Source organism: Psilocybe cubensis, chromosome 5 (assembly GCF_017499595.1).
Source record: "Psilocybe cubensis strain MGC-MH-2018 chromosome 5, whole genome shotgun sequence".
NCBI classification, from domain to species: Eukaryota; Fungi; Basidiomycota; class Agaricomycetes; order Agaricales; family Agrocybaceae; genus Psilocybe; species Psilocybe cubensis.
Genome location: NC_063003.1, coordinates 2,710,816 through 2,730,133, shown reverse-complemented (window position 1 = coordinate 2,730,133; position 19,318 = coordinate 2,710,816). Strand labels below are relative to the sequence as shown.

At 45.0% G+C, this 19,318-nt stretch overlaps 4 protein-coding genes across 4 annotated transcripts; 1 reads left to right on the top strand and 3 right to left on the bottom strand.

Annotated features, from left to right (window-relative positions):
• Nucleotides 1-1,184: 1,184 nt before the first annotated feature.
• Nucleotides 1,185-5,549, bottom strand: JR316_0006312 (Protein DENND6B; the record flags this gene model as incomplete). Its single annotated transcript, XM_047892061.1, has 10 exons — nucleotides 1,185-1,329; nucleotides 1,456-2,167; nucleotides 2,825-3,015; nucleotides 3,079-3,251; nucleotides 3,346-3,397; nucleotides 3,646-3,765; nucleotides 3,981-4,111; nucleotides 4,187-4,391; nucleotides 4,708-4,789; nucleotides 4,928-5,549. 10 exons carry the CDS (start codon nucleotides 5,547-5,549, stop codon nucleotides 1,185-1,187), a joined length of 2,433 nt encoding a protein of 810 aa, XP_047749410.1.
• Nucleotides 5,550-8,700: 3,151 nt separating this feature from the next.
• On the top strand, nucleotides 8,701-10,089 carry JR316_0006311 (Delta(6)-protoilludene synthase; the record flags this gene model as incomplete). The annotated part of the gene is made up of 6 exons (XM_047892060.1): nucleotides 8,701-8,905; nucleotides 9,029-9,218; nucleotides 9,285-9,576; nucleotides 9,635-9,872; nucleotides 9,931-9,976; nucleotides 10,029-10,089. 6 exons carry the CDS (start codon nucleotides 8,701-8,703, stop codon nucleotides 10,087-10,089), a joined length of 1,032 nt encoding a protein of 343 aa, XP_047749409.1.
• A 1,685-nt stretch (nucleotides 10,090-11,774) lies between these two features.
• On the bottom strand, nucleotides 11,775-12,436 carry JR316_0006310 (uncharacterized protein; the record flags this gene model as incomplete). Its single annotated transcript, XM_047892059.1, has 2 exons — nucleotides 11,775-11,974; nucleotides 12,031-12,436. The coding sequence occupies 2 exons, from the start codon at nucleotides 12,434-12,436 to the stop codon at nucleotides 11,775-11,777; spliced, it is 606 nt and encodes a 201-aa protein (XP_047749408.1).
• A 4,723-nt stretch (nucleotides 12,437-17,159) lies between these two features.
• Nucleotides 17,160-18,901, bottom strand: JR316_0006309 (uncharacterized protein; the record flags this gene model as incomplete). Its single annotated transcript, XM_047892058.1, has 7 exons — nucleotides 17,160-17,281; nucleotides 17,329-17,704; nucleotides 17,753-17,921; nucleotides 17,974-18,226; nucleotides 18,281-18,552; nucleotides 18,602-18,778; nucleotides 18,828-18,901. The coding sequence occupies 7 exons, from the start codon at nucleotides 18,899-18,901 to the stop codon at nucleotides 17,160-17,162; spliced, it is 1,443 nt and encodes a 480-aa protein (XP_047749407.1).
• Nucleotides 18,902-19,318: the final 417 nt, after the last annotated feature.

The following is a 19,318-nucleotide window of genomic DNA, read 5'->3' as shown; positions in this document are numbered from 1 at the left end:
CAATTATTTTTCCTCACTGTCCCCCCAATTGTGAGGGTTCTAATCTTCAAACAAAGGATCTGTATCAGCGATAAATCTTCCTAGCATATTCGTAAGAATCCCCCATCTAATTGTGGTGGAGTGATGGGCCGCGAAGTTTGCGAAAGTTTGGCTCGATCATGCTCCGGCAGAAACAGCTCCCGAGCCACATACTGTATTAGTTTTATTCGGATTAGACCAACGTCCGCGCTGAACACAGCAAGCCTCAAGTTTCGTCTGCCCCTTAGAAGGTTCTTTGTGGAGACCCAGCCCGCGCGGACGCTGTCCAGGTGGTATGCCTGTTTACCACACACATATCTACTTTTTCCCATACCTTTCAACCACCAACGTAAACGCAAATGAAATTCGGAACTCCGATACGCACCCACATTGGTGCCTTCGACTCTCGATTGTCGAAGCGCCAACAATCCATCCGACCAAATATATCCGAAAGTCCAATTATAGAGCAGATATACAAGTGACAATGCATTAAAGCATATGTAAATACTAATTAATCCAAGTTGGGTAACTCGCGATTTACCATGTTAGGTTTTATAGCTTGCTTAAAAAAACCCGGATTTCACTTGAATCCGGATTTCGGATTTATTAGTCAGTGTTGAGGATTCAAGTAGTATTCCACCCCAATCTTCAAGTAGCTTTACGAGTTATAACTAACGACTGGGAGCCCAAGAAAAACAGTTTTGGCGCGAGGAGAGGTATATAGTCGCATATCAATCACTGCGCAATTGTTGGTTGCGCTGAAATCTCTTTGTTCGCTGGGTTGCACTCATGCATATGTGCTTGGCACGATTATGTACTTGGCATGATGCCCTAATAAACCATAACCCTAAATTGTATTTGTAACCGAATGAACTAATATCGTAAAAAAAATCGGGATCTACTATATACACCGGTATACCTTCCACCTGACTCTACGGATCTCCACATGAAAAAAAGAAACGTACATAGACAGCCCAATGATCTCGATGAGCCACCAAACATTGAAATGCAAAAAGTCACTACGGTATCGCCGACCATAGGCATCCGAAAACAAATAAAGCAAGAGTGATGAATGTGAAGATGAAATATGAAACATGAACGAGTCGAAGAAAGAGTGTAGAAACATTATCTTGGGAGCCCTGGGAGGATTAAGATGATCACCTTTGTTATGGCTGTGATGAGTTGGCCTTGGGAGCGCGAGAAGAACCCGGAATCGAAGTTGTGCCTGACGGAGCAGGCTCATTCAACACATTCAACACAATCTGCTCCTGCTGCGCAAGCCACGTCGCGAACGCAGGGGATTTAAGCCATCTACATGCATTACATCGCAGGAGGAAAAGTCAGCTCTCGCGTCAATGTCAATTTGGTAAAATAAAATGTATGTCGGGAAATTGAAAACGACAGACAGTCAGACAGGCGAAAAAAACGAAAACTCACCGTTCGTAAAATTCGATTCGTTTACTTGCACTTTTAAATGGTAATAATGAGCCTACACCGCCGAGTGCGCCTCCCGCGCCTCCGCTTTTGCCTACCATCCCGGATCCGAGACCTCCAACGCCTCCACCGTAAGTCTTGAGTGAGGCGAGGAAGGCTGCGGAGTTGAAGGGTTTGAGACGCAGGAGGGGGGTAGGCGCAGCTTTTAATGCATTGCCGTTAGCATTGGCTCCAGAACCCGACCCAGACGCAGAAGTAGAAGCAGAAGAAGTAGAAGCAGAGATACCGGCTCTAGCGTTAGCTGTAGCCGCATTGAGAGTGGTACTCGTGCTACTACTCGACATGCTCGTCAGATTGACAGACCTGAAACTCGGGACAGGCGAGCTCCCCGTAGAGTTGGCCGGGGAGGGTGTAGACGAAAGCGATGGCGAGGGTGACTGCGACTGCGACGACGTTCCACCCCTGGCGGGTGCAGGTAACGAGGCCGTCGACGCTAAATATCGTAGCCCTGATCCTGCGCTCCACGTTTGTGGTTGCTTGGATGCGGGGTTTTGTTGGGTACGTGTATGTGCGTGCCCAGCTGCTACAGCTGCGCGATGCCCGTGCACCTCGTCAGGTGAAGGTATGAGTGTGTTAAGGTACCGCGCGAGCGGGGTGATAAGCTGCATTGAGCGCGTACAAAAGTGTTTGCGAAGCATTAGAGATGCTTCGATTCCTGAAAAATGAAGTCGGTGAGTCAGTATATGTCACGATAATTCAGATCGCGAGAGGTTTGATTGAAAAAGCACAACGCCAACGACATTTAGAGTGAGAAAAGAGAAAGAAAACGAGCGGGGAAGGATAAAATGACGTTCGTATAGCGCATATATGCGCATATATTCGACATTATGAACCTTTTTTCCCCACCAGGCGTGAGCTGGCCACAAAAACAAAGTAAAAGCGCACACAGAGGAAAATTTTGCGAAAAGAAAACGGGCAATGTCCAAGGGAAATGTCCCACAGCGAGGGGATTGCTCAGTCAATGAAGAAGCTGTATAGCGACAATGGGGATCGACGTGCAGCGGAGAGGCAATGGAAAAAAGGTAAGAAAACGGGAATAAACGCGCATATATCCACCAATTTTCAACCATTAGCGTTCCCCTGGACCCCACAGACAAAGCGCGGCCAAATATGGGGCGCATATATGCGCATATAATTAGCAATTACGGTTCCCTGGCGCCCCACTGAGACAAAGCACGGCCAAATATGGGCGTAGCAAGCGGTAGCGCCCGAGGGAGCCTCGAACACACACCGACACAAATCCAAACAGCGCCAAAGCGAGGAAGGGGAGGGTATATAAACCCAAACCGAAATCGAAAACGACAAAACTCACTTTCCCTTTCCCCCACCACCATCCCCCCGCCATTCCCTCCACCGCCCCGTTTGAATACCCCCTCCAGCTTCTTCAACAGCGCCCGGTCTTTCGAAATATACCTTTTGTGAGTTTTTGTAGTCCACCCGGGCGGCGGTCCCGCAGGCGCACCGAGCGTTGGAGATTTCTGCTTCGGAGAGGTTGAAGATGTGCTGGTTGAATCATCCTCGCATCACAGCCGTACCAAATAAAAAATGAGGTGAACAATAGCTCACCTCCTCTCCCTGCCCAAACTCAGCACGTGCGGCCAGTGTGCACACGACCTTTCGAAGAATGGGTTGGTCACACCAAGTAGCAGGCCCGGTTTAGGCGGTAATCGGTTCACGAGCTGGCTGTGGTCCGCGTCTTGCATCGTGAAGTATGGCCGGATGTCCCCTGCTAGGGGAATCTACCGAAACGATAAAAAGAACCAAAGTCAAAACAGAAAAATCAAGCTAATAAAAGAAAGGATAGAAAAACTAAATTTTATTAAAGGAACTCACAGGTCGAACCAAATCCCTCAGCCACCACACCGCCTGGCTTGTCTCTGCCGGACTTGCTCCAAAAATGAGAATTGGCTCACACAAAACTAAACATTCCCAAATAGACCACAAATGCGACAGAGAGGCTTCGAAGAGATAAAGCGGGGGAGGATTGAAGGGAGGGAGGGTTGCGAGAATCTATTTTTTGGAGGGAAATGGTAAGTTAATAAAGATAAATCGGGATATGAGCGGGAGTGGAATTGGTATTGGGGGGAAAGCAGAAAAAAGGATAAAATACCCACGTGCGCCCGGACATCGTACCTTTCCCCGAAACTCGACGTCTCCGCGACCTGCTGGGCGTCCTGTGAATGGGGGATTTCGACGGGGAGCACGGTACCCAGGAACCCGAGCTCAGGAGTCGTGCCAGGTAGCGGGGGTGGCCTGGCTTGTCGTGATTTCGGCGTGATCGTCAGCACATGAAATTATACAGGCGATACTACTGGCGCCGAATGCGGTACGTTGGACAAGAAGCAATCTCTACATGACTTCTATAAGTTCATTTGTATGAACTTATAGCGGACATGTATATGACTGATGAATGTTCAACATACAGCAGCCGGCGCCAGCACGGATGGTGAGCCAAACAAATGACATACCATGTCGCAATATTGTGGCACGCCGCCTCCAGCATCGGCGTCCCGTGCTTCTCAAATAGCGGGCCAAAGAGCGCCACGAGCACAGTGAACAACGCCGGGTAGGCGTGCTGCGTCAAAATCACAACAGCGCGCTACGCGCACGTTTGACGGAGAATAACAGCAATGAGCATGACGAGCGGAGCTGAGAAAAGCGGAGACTAACGCACCTGGTGGTACCCGCGCTTTGCACTAGCATCTCGCCTTTGCACGAAATGCGAAAAGCCGTATATGAAACCGTCTAGCGTTGTCGGTGGGTACGAGTCTGGGTTTGTAGTATCCTCCGGTTTATTCCTTGCCTGGGCACGCACTCGGAAGGAATGCGTCTGCGATCCCTGGTCAAATTGCAACGAATCAGGGAGCGCGCAGAACGCGCTACAGGAAAAAATTAGTCAATAATATCACTTGCAGGGGGAAATAATTATCATGGCTTGCACCGCTGGTGCTCATACATATTTGCCAGCAAAATATGTATTGGCAGTTATGTTTCCTGTTCGTTTTCGACGTATTTTTAAGGTATATAGACTTCGTGGTTCCCTGATTAGGCAACCCTGGAGTCTATGTTCCAGGAAAATATGTCAAAAATGAACAGGAAACATAAATACCAATATATATTTTTCTGGCAAATATGCAGGAGCGCAAGCCGTGAAACACAGAACACGAAACACGAAAAGTGCAAAAGCCGACGCACATATTCTCAGCCTCCGCGGGGAGCAGCGCCAGCGGCGGATACACCCCATCGACAACGGGGCCCGTGTCCAGGTCGAATTCCACTGTCATGAATCACAACGCAAAACGCATCAATCATACTTGAAAAAAAGACAGAGTTCCAAAAAATTTCTCTTTCCCGACTTCAAAGTTTTTTTGATACCAAAGTTTGGGGCACCCTGTTGATTCGAAAAGCGACTTACCTATTGCGATGCCCAGTATCCACCGCCGCATTTTGACTACTGCAGCTGAATCAACGTCTAACGAGAGCGCCTGCAGCTCTGTATGCATTTTGCGCGGGTGCCGCTGCTCATCGTGTCGCGGAGGTGGTGGCGGCGTAGATGTAGACGGGTTGTGCTGAACCGGCTTTTGTGAATGCTGCGAGTGTTGTTCTTTCATCACCGTCGTCGTCGTTTTAGGGGGCACGAACGTTGCCCTCCGCGGCGTCTGCGTCTCTCCGTCTCCCGGAACATACCCCTCGGCCTCCTCTCCATCTCCATCCTCATCTCCGAACACACTGTACCCGTACCCATACCCGAATCCGCGTCCGTGCGTTTCTGTTTCTCGGCTCCCACCCAACCCCCCTTTCCACCTCGCGCTTCCGGCAGTTGACACGCTCCCGGCTGAACTGAGACTGGCGGTGCTTGCTGTTGTAGAAGAAGAGGGAAAACCAATGTATGGGCTCAAGTCGCCGATGTCTTCTTCTTGCTCTGGGGGATCGAGGTGCAGTGGGAGCGGGGGAGGCGCGGGGGGTTGGGTGGAAGATCCAGATGCGGATGCGGAGGGTGTAGGAGCAGCGGTTGGGGGGCTTCTGTTTGGAGGCATTGTGAAATGTGGAATGTGGATTGGGGATGGGGGGTATCTGAATCGATGATGTCGATGAAAAGTGGTGTGTCAGGTTCGGTGTAGTTTTGCAAATGTGGTAGTGAAAAAGCGAGGTATGAGATGATACGGCTGCGTATTGCGAGCCTTGAACCTGTAGCGCCGTATGTAGGCAACAACTTGCTCAGCAGGAACCAAGTCTCCTGTGCAACAAAAAAGCACCCTAACGACAAATGCTTCAAAACAGCTTCAAAAGCACAGTAAGTCAACAGAAAAGCATGAAAAAAGACCTCGAGTTTGCAAGTTGCAAGTTGCGGGTTACGGGTAATGGGGATCCGGAACTTGGCAGGCTGCCAGTCCAGTTTGACTTTGCTCGTTAGGAGGGTCGTTACGTCGGTGCCACTTGCCAGTTGGACGTTTGGGGCGGCGTTTGGGTGATGACGGGGCGGGGCGTGCGCACATGATCGTGCATGCGCTCGCGATCGTGATCTTTCTACTCCAATCGAAGGCGAGGATCTAATCTTATCTCAATTTGAGGAGGATGTGTACCAGGAGGACATGCTTGTGCTTGGGTTTCCAGTATCCACTTAGGTTCGCATTGAAGGTATTCTACCATTTTTTGCACAGAATCGTCCGGTTGGAAAAGCTATGGAAATGATTGGTTTACCGTGATGAATTTTCTAGGGGTCAATCAACAAGAAACACCCAGGCTGCAACCGCCTGCCAGTGGCATTGTACTTTCCTCCGCCGATATGCGACTCCTAATCATTCCTATGTCATTGTCCCTTCATTTAAAAATCTTTTCCTTTTGCCTTCCGTAGATGCTCCGTGTGCTAAGAGCTGAACAGCTTGACAAAGAATGAACTAGAACCAAGATTAAAACCCGGCAAGTACTCCCACCGTATACTAAAGTATCACTAAATATACAAGTCTAAATTTAATATACGCAAGATACTGCGGCTCCGTAAGTCGGTTGGATTGTTTGTCTACTAGCTGAGTCGGCTACTACTACTACTACTAGATATCTCTGTGAGATCTGTCGGTACCATAGGTTCAACCCTTAAAGAATTTATGTCCTCTAATTGACCATTTACAATGTCAACAATCATATCAACAAAAGCGGAATACAGGAGCTAACCTAAATTTGAAGAAAGACACGCCTGCACACCTCTACCTGTTCTGAGCCCGTCGTGTCTTTTTTGCGTCTATCTTTCGTCGCTTTCTCGCCGTTCTGGCCATTTTCTTATAATACTAAGGGGTATATTTCAATTGGACATGTACAGCATATATATATATAATATAACGCACCCCCCGTAGATGATGTCCCACTGGTCGTTGTTTAGCCAGTAATCCAGACTGAGATGAAGAACACAGCATTGAAATCAGACTAAACAAATCACTCCAAAAGGCAGCACAAGAATAACACGAGCCACGTACTCTCATAAGCCTGTACTTTGGCTCGTATCTCCTCTGTAGGTCTTCGCTGTCATATATCAATGCGTATCCCGTCGACCGCCCGCCTCCCATTATAATCCTCATTCCAAAAACAGCCACACGAGTGCTCTCGGTCTTGTATAGATAAGCAATTTTAGAAGCTAGAACGGATCGAGGGACATTCGGGCGGGATGGATGATCAACGTCTATTATACATTGACGCCGGCCAAGAAGTCGGTTCGTGAGCATTTTTCGAGTGCGGATAGTGATGGGTGCATCGTCTCTTTGCAAGTGGTTCGAGGTAGACTGGAGTTTTGTAGTGTTAATCTAGTTGTAGCGGTCAACGGTGTCCAACAGGCGGCGTACCATGATGCGGGGGTTCAAGCGCGGTGTTGCACTGAGGCGATGGTGCTAAATGACTTCTTGTAAGGAATGTCGAAAAGCTGTGGTTTAATTTTTGATCTTGTTGCTGTCTGTTCAATGTCCTACACAGGGTACATAAAATGACCTGACATGACGCTGAATGATATAGCTCCACGATAGCTGTGAGAATATTGTCCGATTATCTTTTTATATCATTTTACGCATAGTTGTGCATCCACAGCAGCACTCTCAATTTGATTCGAGTGTCATTTAGCCCATGGAAGAGATATATTATTTGGGAATATGCAATTTGGAGCTTCCATAGGTGTCGCATCCTGTAGCCTGGCGCCTAAATGCAGCGACCTGCAGCGACCCGTTATGACCGTGTGAAATCGGCATGACCAGCGTTCAAAACGGCCTCCGACGCTCTCAAGTCTCACCCGATGGGCAGCTTACTGTCATATGGCTCGGTGACAGGTCGGAGTCATAACAGGCTGCACTAGTATTTTTTCGATTATCTTGTTACCATGTACAAATTTAACCCATAGTACGTCTTCAAATTACTGGTTATCATTGCACGATTTTTCCAAAGTATTAATAACAACTCGGACTAATGCTTTGCCATTTTTTTAGCCTAGAATCAAAAATATCACATTTATAGGCCTCAAACCCACGGAGTCGGACATGCATGCATGGGAGCTTCCTGGGTCTAGACACACCCTGAGGCCTGAGGCCGAGGCCCCACGCTCATGTGCTCAAAATCCACATAAATTTTCAGCTAGTCTGGTTGGGCTGTCCGCTTAGTACCCTTTACTCGCTCTTTAAGTCGGAGGCGATTGGCATAGGCTGTACATACCGTGGCCAGCGGAAGGTAAGTAGTAGTCTCCTGCCAGTGCATGGAATAGCAGAACAAATTTCTCAAGGTTTCATTGGTGGGAGCACTGGGGTACAATATTAAGAGGTCAAAAGTGTCCTTGTACACTCCAAACTGTTATCAAGGATGTATATCTTGGAGTTATTCACCGTTTAAGAGACTGAAAGCCCTTCGTAGTATATTACTTATCATGGACAGGTAAACGGGCAACAAAACACTATAGTTGTCGGAACGGTCTTCATCCCGACCGTAAATCGAACACTGCCCCAGAAACAAATCTTGACAGTGGAACGATAACGATAATATTCCGAATTAGACTTCAGTGCACTGAGAAAGCAGAATTTAGGACTTTGAGCACCACTTCCTCAGACTAGTGCATATTAAACATGAGTTTTGCATAATTTTGGATTTGCTCTGTCATTGCATTTATCATAAAAGCCTCAAGCAAGTGAATATTTTCCTTCAGTACCCATCTTATCGATCATGGCCTCTACAGCGACTCTGAAAGCTTCATGTTACTTGATTCCTGACGTTCTACGGGAGTGGCCATACAAGCGCATGATAAACCCATACTACCGTGCGGCACAAGAACAGTCCGTGAAATGGTTGGAAGGATTCCGACCATTCTCTCCTGAGGCACAAATCGCTTTTGACAAATGTGATTTTAGTATGTTATCAAAGACTTCATGTCAATCTTATGAATTGTCTGTCTAACCAACGAATAAATGTCAGGTTTGATTGGAGCATTGACAATCCCGCACGCATCATATGGTAATTTCGGTTCGAAATTCGTAGCTTTAATAGCTAACAGTTTGCAACAATCCAGACCTCTTGCGAAGCTACTGCGACCTGATGAACACATTTTTTGTGCTTGATGAATATACCGATGTTACAAGCGTCGAGGATACCCAATTACTTTGCGAAGTTTCAATTGATGCCATTTTCAATCCCGACAGGCCAAGAGCCGATAGTGATCCACTCATTGGTAAAATTGCACGCCAGTGAGTTTCGTCTTTAGACTGATACTTAGTAAACTGTATAGCGGAAAATATTCATGACGATTTCAGATTCTGGCAGGGTGCAATGGTTCACGCTTCACACACTACTCGAGAACGTTTTATGCTCTCCTGGAAGTCCTATGTCGATTCAATCATTATTCAAGCTTCTCGACGCAACAATTCCCGTTATATCTGCACTTTCGACGAGTATATGGCCGCCAGACGCGATAACATTGGTTCCTACCCTTGCTTCGCATTTTTGGAGATGTCTCTCAACCTAGACATTCCACATGAGATCATGGAGCACCCTACTATCGTTCAGCTCCAAAAAGACACCACAGATATGATACTTCTTTTCAATGTATTTATCTGTCAAAGATCCTTAAATATTCTTACAACTGACCAAAACGTTATGTTAGGACATTGCATCTTACAAGAAGGAGTTTCTTGCCGATGACGCAGACTACAACGCTGTCACAGTCGTGATGCACCACCACAATGTCAACGTTCAAGATGCAGTCAATTGGATCTGCGATATCCACCAAGAGATAGCAAATAATTTTCTGAAGCTCCGCGACGAAGTGAAGATGAAGGTCAATTTCCCAGATTTTGGAGAAGAAATAAACCATCAGATTGAGGCATACGTTGATGGACTTGGTTGAGTCTTCCGTTAGTGACATCTTAATTAGCAATCTTCTGACAGTTGTTGGTACAGGTAACTGGGTTCGTGGGAATGAAGAATGGGTATTTGACTCAGAAAGGTCCGCCCTTTTGCCACACAATCAGACGCTGTCCTAATAACATGGGCTTCAGATACTTTGGAAATAGAGGATGGAAAATCAAGGAGACTCGGACAGTCTCCTTGACAGAATAACGCCTACAGGAATATGCAGTCAAATTTCGTTTCTAATCCAAAGGCATAGAATTCAGAGTTGTCACTATGTAATGCTCCCTAAAATTAATGATTAAGGTTAACTCATTATCTCCAGCTTTCAATTTCAGAAGCTGCTCTATCAGGCTGTGCTTCGTGTTCAGACCTGTGCGCATAAACACGCTCCAGAAGAGGTAGTTCAACTATCTTGGTTTGTTGGTTGCCTTGGGAAGAAAACAAACAAGACGTGTTTCTGACATAGGCAGTTTTATTTTTCTCAAAACGTCATACAGATATGTCGGAGGGAAAAAACAGGCCCAGAAGATATTCGCAAACTCAACCTCCCGTGAGACCAATTATTGAAACTGAGTCGGAAGGATGGAAATGTTTTAGTGACCATAGATAGCTATACACTTTTGCAATGGGTGTATTGCTTGTCGAACTCGGCGACAGTAATAGTTACCATGTGGCAGGGTCAAAGGTGATATATCGTTCGGCCATCAAAGCATCCGTTTGAGTAGATGCACGTTGCGAAAGCAATTCGTAGGACTTTTATTCTTCTTGCAGTAGAACGCAGCTCAAGATCGGAGCCAGGGAGAGCATCGTGCGATAATCGGACAAAAGTCTAACTCATGACCTTCTGACAATGTGTTAGAAGAGGTCACGAAACCAGAGCTCCGTCGAGTTTTTATTGCAGCAGCTCCAGATAGCAACGGCAGAGGCGACGTTGAATAAAGCCTAAAACATCTTCTGGCGTTTGAAAAAGGCCATTATTTACATCTTAAAGATGTCCTGAAATTGTGTTAGCGTCAAGACCTAATGAGAAACAGACTCAAGAGTCACCTGAATGACAATGGTCATCATGCCTCGAAAGTGTCTCCGACGACATAGACGTTTGGCACCTTTGGTAGGCACATGTGTTTGTGGCCGTGGAATCGGAAAGATTTTCGCGATTAGGACGAGGTTCACAACGCGGTATTCCTTTGGGTGTCGTTAGAGCGATTGGAGGCGCGTTCAAAGTAATTTGGGCGAACTCTCATAAGCGCTTTCTGGATAGAGGTGACGTTGTTTGATAATTAGCACCGATACAACGAAGGGTGAATCTCGAAAGGGTGGCAAGGGGAAAACGAAAGGCAGAGTTAGCTATGCCAGCTAAGACAGTCTCGCCCTTGGAATGATATAATGAAAGGGAACTGGAGGGTAACGAGACGGTTAATGTAAATCGCCTCCAGTAAAGTCGCTCGCGGCAGGCATACCATTTAATTGTACGCAGGATTGGCGTGGATGGGATCTCGAACACGATGACAAATGGCGAGTCCAGTACCAAGTAATGTTGCGATTAGGGGATAACGACGTTGAACAGATACGGTGTGCACTATTTGAGGGTAAATGAATGGTAATATTCGGCGTTATTTTTTTGGTTGCTTGCTTTGATAACCAGCAGATGTCGGTGTAGGGGCTCGCAAACAAATCCAATGACCCTCTCTAATGAAGTGACCTTGGAGGTTTCTTAAGCAATATAGACCACGGTCGGCCAACGGCATACTGTCAAGTAGCTTTCAAAAGGGCGAATAAGCTGGGACAAAGGATAATGGATATGATACTGTAATATAGATTGAATATTTTAGCTATCGCGTACCGTTTCATCAATTATTCTCTTGCTTACTTTGGGTGGGCCGTACTTTCCGTCAATCCTCAATGCGCTTCCTCTTCCTGGTGACCAAAGGCTTGTGGCGGTCATGCAAACAACCATATTCGGATCCATTTGCTTGACAACAAGTCCAGGTGAAATTTTCAGGGAATTTTCTTCGATTCTCAAGGGTATCGATCGGCCCATGGCAATCGGTATCCCAGTCTGCAGAGCCTACTTCAGAAACGACGAGTTCACCTGTGAAAGAAAAACTGAGGAAAAAGAAGACATATCGAATATGGGATGCGACGTACCTGGATGGAACACACATTCGCCATCTTCTCGTAAAGTATTGATATCAAACTCGGCATCGCAATGAGCGCAAGTCTCCCAACGTGGCACCACATCCTGTGTTCCTCTCCTCAGCGTGACGAGCTCTCTGGTAAGTGTAGCTTCAATCATGACGTCCGACTCAACCAAAAGCTTCAATAGCTGCCGAAGACGCCTCTCTGACACAGTGGCAATCGCAGTCTGCAGTTGGGCCCTTGTCTCTTCGTTCAATGTGATTTCTATCTCGGACGCGTCAGAGCTGGATTCAGTGTCGCTTTCCTCCTTTTCCGTAACTCCCCCTTCAATATCATCGCCTCTATCGGATTCCGAAGAATCTGACAGACCGGTCAAGTCTATGACTTCAACCTCGTTGTTCGCAATCTCAGACATAATTAATGAAAGGCTACAAGTGTGATCGGTCAATTTTTTATGAACAATGTATTAATAATGACATTATGAACGCCACCTTTCTGTATATCCTTCGAAAAGCCTTTTTCCGTGACTATGGTCCTGGCATGGATGCCCGCAAGATGTCCGAGAGTAAAACAGTGAAAGTTGAATTTGAAAAGCAACTGCGACGACACTTGCCGGCGTGCCGTCGGATACGGGCACATGACATGCCGAAGAAAAAGTTCATCCAAATTGCAACCAAATTCATCGAAACTTCTCGTTTTGCTGTTCAGTATTTTCTTTTCACTGTAGATATCGTGCCATATGCAGGTAAGCATTCGAGCACTATTGTACCAAAATAACGAAATCTTAACGGCCGACTCCTCACGGCGTCGGCGTCTGCGAATGTGGCTTACACTTCATTCCGTTTGAAATTACAGAATGATTTTAAAAGGACTAAAGAGAAGAAAAATCGGTATATTCAAGTTTGAGTATAAGCAGTGACATCAGGAAAAATGGAGGTCTTAAAACAAAAAGAAATATGACTGTTCAAAGTAATCCAGGGCAATCGGAAAAAACGTAGTAAGTTGAAAACGACCGGCGTGGGAGTAGACACAAGTCCTCGAAGCCTTCGAGGACAGGGCCGCACCACATCGCTGTTTGCTTTCGTCCCCAACCAATCCAGGTAGTTTGCTTCTTTTATTTCCCATTGACCCCGGTACTAGATATCTACGACTGTCTACCAAGTTGGTAAGGCTTTTCTTTTGATCAGAATTTAGGGAAATAGTCTGATAGTTTTGAACCAAGTGATGCGTCCTCGATCATTGAATGAATCTGAAAAGTACGGTTTTAACGAAAAGAAAAATTCTGTTAGTCGCCCCTCTCACCTTATTATGCGTACTTACCATCCTGCCTTGGATAGATTGACCAGTTGAAGACTGTCTTGGGTTTGTAAACGCGGTAAAAGGAGTTCGACGACATCATGGTTCGGCCCTCTTTCTGTTTCCTATAGACCTTGATTAACTGAAAGACAGGGTCAAATCTGTTCACTCGTTCGCAAGCATTGTGAATCCGGTGGATTGAAACATGACTCGTTAGCATTGACTGAGAATGAAGTAAATGCCATTATCTCGAGAAGGGCCCATGATTTAAGGCGCCCTCAGCTTCTGAGGAAATGGCCCCAAACCTGGGGGGCAACCTATCCGCAAAGAAGTTATACTTTGCTCGGCGGGTAGCTATGACCATCCACCGCTTCAGACGACGAAATGTCGCTCGTAGGAAAACGGAAACTCCAATGAGACGAAGCAAGAATGACAATGTAATTGATTTGGTGCGGGCTCATGTTACTATCTCCGTTTTGAATCTTGAATTGAACGTGGTCCTGAGACTCTTGAACCCGACGACTTGGTAGGAATTCCGACTTCATGCTTCTGCGACATACTTGGCTAACATATCTTCTTCAAAAGTTGAACTCAGGAAACAGGTCTCCAATATCCTCTAGACGCCCTATGCGAGCGTGCAGAGACGAGAGCAAAGGTAATATCATCCACAATGCTCTCAGCTATGGACCCGTCGAAAAGAATCACGCATATCGTCGCAACCGAAGCAAGAGTATCCAAAATAAAGAGAGCCGAAGGCAGATCAGGTGTTTCCTTCCTTCAAAAATTCCTTTCAGGATGCAAAACATCTCTAGAACGACACTGCCAGTGATTTGTCGACTACGGACAATATACGGACTGTGCGTTCACTCCATAGTGACTGGACAGAAAGGCTTTGATTAGAGATATCCTCGCTGGAAAGAATAAAGCGCTCCCCGTAATGGAGATTGATATTTCTGTCTTTGAAAATCATTTAAAGAGTCACTTCTCATACTCTGTATCATCATGAAGGACACATGTAAACATTCTTGTTTCAAACGGATAGGTAACTTATACAAATGCTATGTAGTTTACGCCAACTCTGTATATCTCGGAGTCCCACCACGACAATATTTTCCAATCCATGCTTTCGTGAGATACATTGGCCGTCACTATATCCAGCCTAATGTTTTTTGGATTGACGTCAAGAAAGTTGAACCCTGTCAGGATTTTTGGCGAGCGGCCAAAGGTAGGAGAAAACGCCACAGATCCCACTGAGCAAGTCCTGTCGGCCTCGAACGACCCAACTTGGATTGATTTGCTATTTGTAGGAAAGGCTACCCATGTTGTTGATATGTTGTAAATAATTGTGTCGCGCCAGGTTTTGACCTCAAGGTCAAATCCAGTGCATCCGATGTTGACTGCCTGGATAGAAATGCGGGGAGCCTTTCCAATATCCAAGGCCCGTATAGCAACGAATACAGTTGGGGGTTCTTCGTAGTGCCAGTCGAAGGAAACGCGCTGGATTCTTGCGCTGTCGCAATCAACAACCCCGCATCGGAAATCAGGGTTTGTTGACTCGATCAGCATTGAGGACAGGCCAGCGCTGTATAGCACATTTGTGTTCCATGTATTGGTGTTAGCCAATATTCGAGTTAATTCTATTCGATCAACATAAGCCGATACACGCCACCATTCCAGGCTTTCGGATAAGTCGATATGATTGAGCCAACATGCTACGATGGGAGGAGATGATGATTTGGTGAGTATAGGTATCCACCGACTGAACTTGTTTCCTGGAGATAATTCCAGTGATTTCTCATTCAGTGTCCTGAAATATGTACTTTGTATCCTATGCGGTCCCTTGTATTGAACCAAAACATGGTATTGGTTCAACAGGACCTCGTTTTCGTTGTGAGGTATGTAACCTTTTTCGTCAGTGAGTCAAGGAATAGCAACGGACGCTTTCTGGTTTTGCTGACCTATACTTTTCTCTCTGACCTTTCCACAGTATACTCCGCCTTCGTAATATCCTTGGATAATGTACAACAGGCGGTCATCGCTCTCCTGTCCTCCACTATAGAAAATTTCAATTGAAATATTTTGTATGAGTCTAGTGTAATCAAGTAACCTGATCCGACAATATGCTCACAGGATAGGTACAAAACCATAAGTCTTACGAAGGAGAAATGTCCCATTTACTTTGATCCATTGTACTGATAAGTCACGCGCACAAAGGAGCTCGTAGTCGTTGACCTATGATTCAGGATACGTCAGGCACACTGCTTTGACAACAATCGAGTGAATCGAACGGGAACCCAAAACTTACAGTAATTGCATCACCTCCCCAGGTTATTGTTACCTCATCTTTCCCTAGAATGCACATGCCTGGATCTGAAATGCATGTCTCACATCAAGGCCCTCATAAAAAAACATTTTAAACGTACGAATTCCTCCCTATTTTTGTATCCGACATTCAGTCAAGTTGATCTTGAATAGTTCACAGTCCTCTTGCCTTGTATTTTGCTCGAGCAATATGTAATGCTCGGCCTTCATTATCAGTTCCACCTCTCACTATGTTCATTCCATCTGGGATCTGGCCACCTGAACGACACTGAACACTGGTCAGTAAAGTACAAAGAGAACCTCCAAAGGGGAAGTACTCACCCAAGCAAAGGGAGAAGCATCCTCATAACTGAAGTTGATCTTTTCAAATTCACTGGGTGCGCCCTGGGGGGTATGCATTACTGTTAGGTAGGATATGGCGAGATGGAGGTGAGATAGTGAAAGGGAAGGAAAGTTTCTCTTTATCAGCTCCCTATATCGGTTCATAAGAACCCTTGATGTTGCGCACTCGGAAACCTCCGCATTGATGGCCGCAGATTCACTTGAAATTACTGAGAAAGGCGTTTGGACATTGAAAACCTGATGGCCTGAGAGAACCTGCACCCAGCCAAATGCTGGTAACCGCGAATGACAAGTCGGGCGATTGCACAGCATGTTGAACACATTTGATAGGTCAGAAACAAGACTAGAATAAAATTCATACTACTGAGTGAAAATTTCGCTAGGAAACTAGGTTGGTAGAAAATCAATCTCTCAGACTTGTTTTTTTGCCTCATACTATATCACCCGGAAGTTTCAGCCCAGTACACAGACGTCAGGCTCCATAAATAACTTATAAATGACATAGAGGCGAGAATCTAGTATTTCACGATGACACCACCCACAGAGCAAAAGGCCCTGGTGTATTGATGGCCTTCTCTAAGAGGCCCATCAATGATTTGCCGATTGGAATTGCATGGTGGAAAAGTGAGACCGGCAACCGCTTGACATGATCCCAGTAGTATGGAAAGCGAGACTGTCAAGCCTCGAAAGCCGTTGCCAAACATTCTCGGGTTGTCAAGCCGTGCACACTTGGCAAACTCTCGGCAAGCAAAGACTCCGTGCACCTAGTGCCGTCAAAAAAATAGCTAGAATTTAATAAGAGCAGGTCATCTACAGTAGTATACAATATATACACAATTTCTCCGCTACGTGGTGCACATATAAAGAACATCCATGCAAAAAAGCAGGGATGTGGTGCTCCCGCGCAGCTTGTGCGCCGTTTTAACCCCTGTCGGAGTTTGATAGGAGTCAAAATATGAATGGCGTGAGCGGTCCGCTAGTGGCGCCCGTGGGACTTGGTGTAAAATAGCTGCTTTTGATTGCACGCAACGTGAATAACCTTTCAAGAGGCCTACTCTCTTTCATAGAAAGACTTTATAGTACTGTATTGTGCTGATATAAACATAATAGACCGTATAGTGTAGTTTGTACCAAGTAATTATGACTTGAATTGAGAGTATCATATATAGTAACTTTTTTTATATCAGTACATCCTCGCCCTCGTCTTCCTCGTTTTCATCATCTGTAAACTGAACCTCATCAATTTCTAGCTCTCCATCATTCTCGTCCATTGCATCAAGTATCCTATAATGCTCGTTATCTAGCAAACAATCAGATATAAAGAAAAGATATTTTGGTAAAGCATACCTAGCCCATGACCATTATTAACCCCACCCATGTAATAGGTTCCATCACTTTTGGAATTGTCTATCCCACCAAACAGATCTCTTCCTTGAGGCTTGAAAGAATTCTCATCGTCTTCATTGTCTTGTAGCTCCATTGCCTCGATATAAACTTGACATTCTTCAATAAAGTCCACAGCATTGTCAAGATTTTCAAAGCGGTAGAGAAGTTCAGAATACACCTCCCATATATTCTCCGAAGTAAGTACTGGACTTTCCATACTTTGGTAAAGTATATCAGCATAGTGCTTGAACTCTGGTGGGACTAGTTGAAAGACTGGGTCCTCTGGAGGTGCAAATATTTGTCTGACTTCATCAATAGCTTCCTGGCTAACCTGAATCTACAGCATTTGTTAATACTGGTTATAGAAAAATTTACAAACAAATACCTTGAAGTCCAAACATCCATATCTTTCAGGAAACAGATGTATATGTTGAGGAATGCCATGTGGAAGTATTTTATTTCGGTCAGATCGTTTTTGGGTATTGTTGACCATATCTGTCCATGCATCAAGCTCAACTTGAAGAAAAGGAATAAACAGATATCTAAACACAAGGCTTTTGAGAAGGTATAAGTAAGATATGGAAATTAAGATTTTAACCAGCTTACAGATCAAGAGGACGTCCTATGTCATATAAACCATTGTTAACTCCATAATCCAATAAATCTTCAAATCCTGGAGTAAAGCGACTGCGAAGTTGAGACCAGGATATTTCAGGTTTTATGTTCTTTTTCTTGCGCATCCAGCGATGTTGAATTGTACCAATTAGCCTAGGGTCGTGCATATGTCGCAGAGTGGTTTGGGCATTTGCAATCCCATAGTTTTCAGATCCAGGATCGCTTTGAGTAATAAGGGGAATGCCTGCAAAATATAACAATTAGAATTAATTATCAAACAGTTTGGAACAAAGCTTACACTTGTTCTTCTCAACAACATTCAAATAATAAGAAGCAATTAACTTTGGATTGCTATTTGTCCACCAAATCTTGTACCAATGAATATATCCGTCAAATGGATCACCTCCATTGTGCAAGGCAAGCCCAAACCGTTTCCACTTATCATGCTGATCAACGGCAATTATATCATTGACTCCAGCTGCCCAAAATCGCCTACGACGCAGACGACGTGCTTTGCGTTCTCGAATAAGCTCTGGCTCATATACTCGGAAGTAGACAACAATTAAATCGCTATTTTGATTGTCATTAAAAGCAATATATAGGTATAATGAGCATTTACCGTGGTACAAGCATTCCATAATGATGAAATAAAAGGGACCCCATATCACGAGCACCAGCCTTTGGAAAGCGTTTTCTAAGTGCAACCATGCTTTCTTTGATGCTTTCCACCGTATGACCTTGTTGTCTTGCAGAGAGCAAACCTAATCTTCGACGTATGGCCTTGTATGAAGTTAGACTAAAATAGTTAGCATATATATTATGTGTAGTTTAAGGTGAATACATACCCAATGCCATAGATAGCTCTGTCAATGTGCTCTTCTTGAAGTAATTTTACTACTTCAGTGTCGGGCTTGCGCATTTTCCAATACAGAAAAATGTGAGGTGCAATGTCCTCAATAGGCGCAAGTTACAGGCATGTCAATATTGTTCACCCTTATAACTTAAACATTTACTCACGAAGTGGCTTAAACTGGTTTTTTTGCGGCATGTTGCACAATTTTCTGTCTTAAAAGCATTGTCTTTTATAGGATTTCAATGAATAACTAAAGACTCTACTCAAATATTACAGATTGTATTGAAAGAATCAAACAATGTACGACCACCTACTATTGTCCATTTAATTTCAAATGAAGTATTTCAAATTCCATAAAAATCACAACATTATTGCGAGAGGATGATGCTTATATTTGCTATTATAGCCAATAAAGCTCTAATTCAGATTCTAGCGCTCGTCATCTCATAGAATATGGTAAATTTACCAAGACTTAATTTGTTC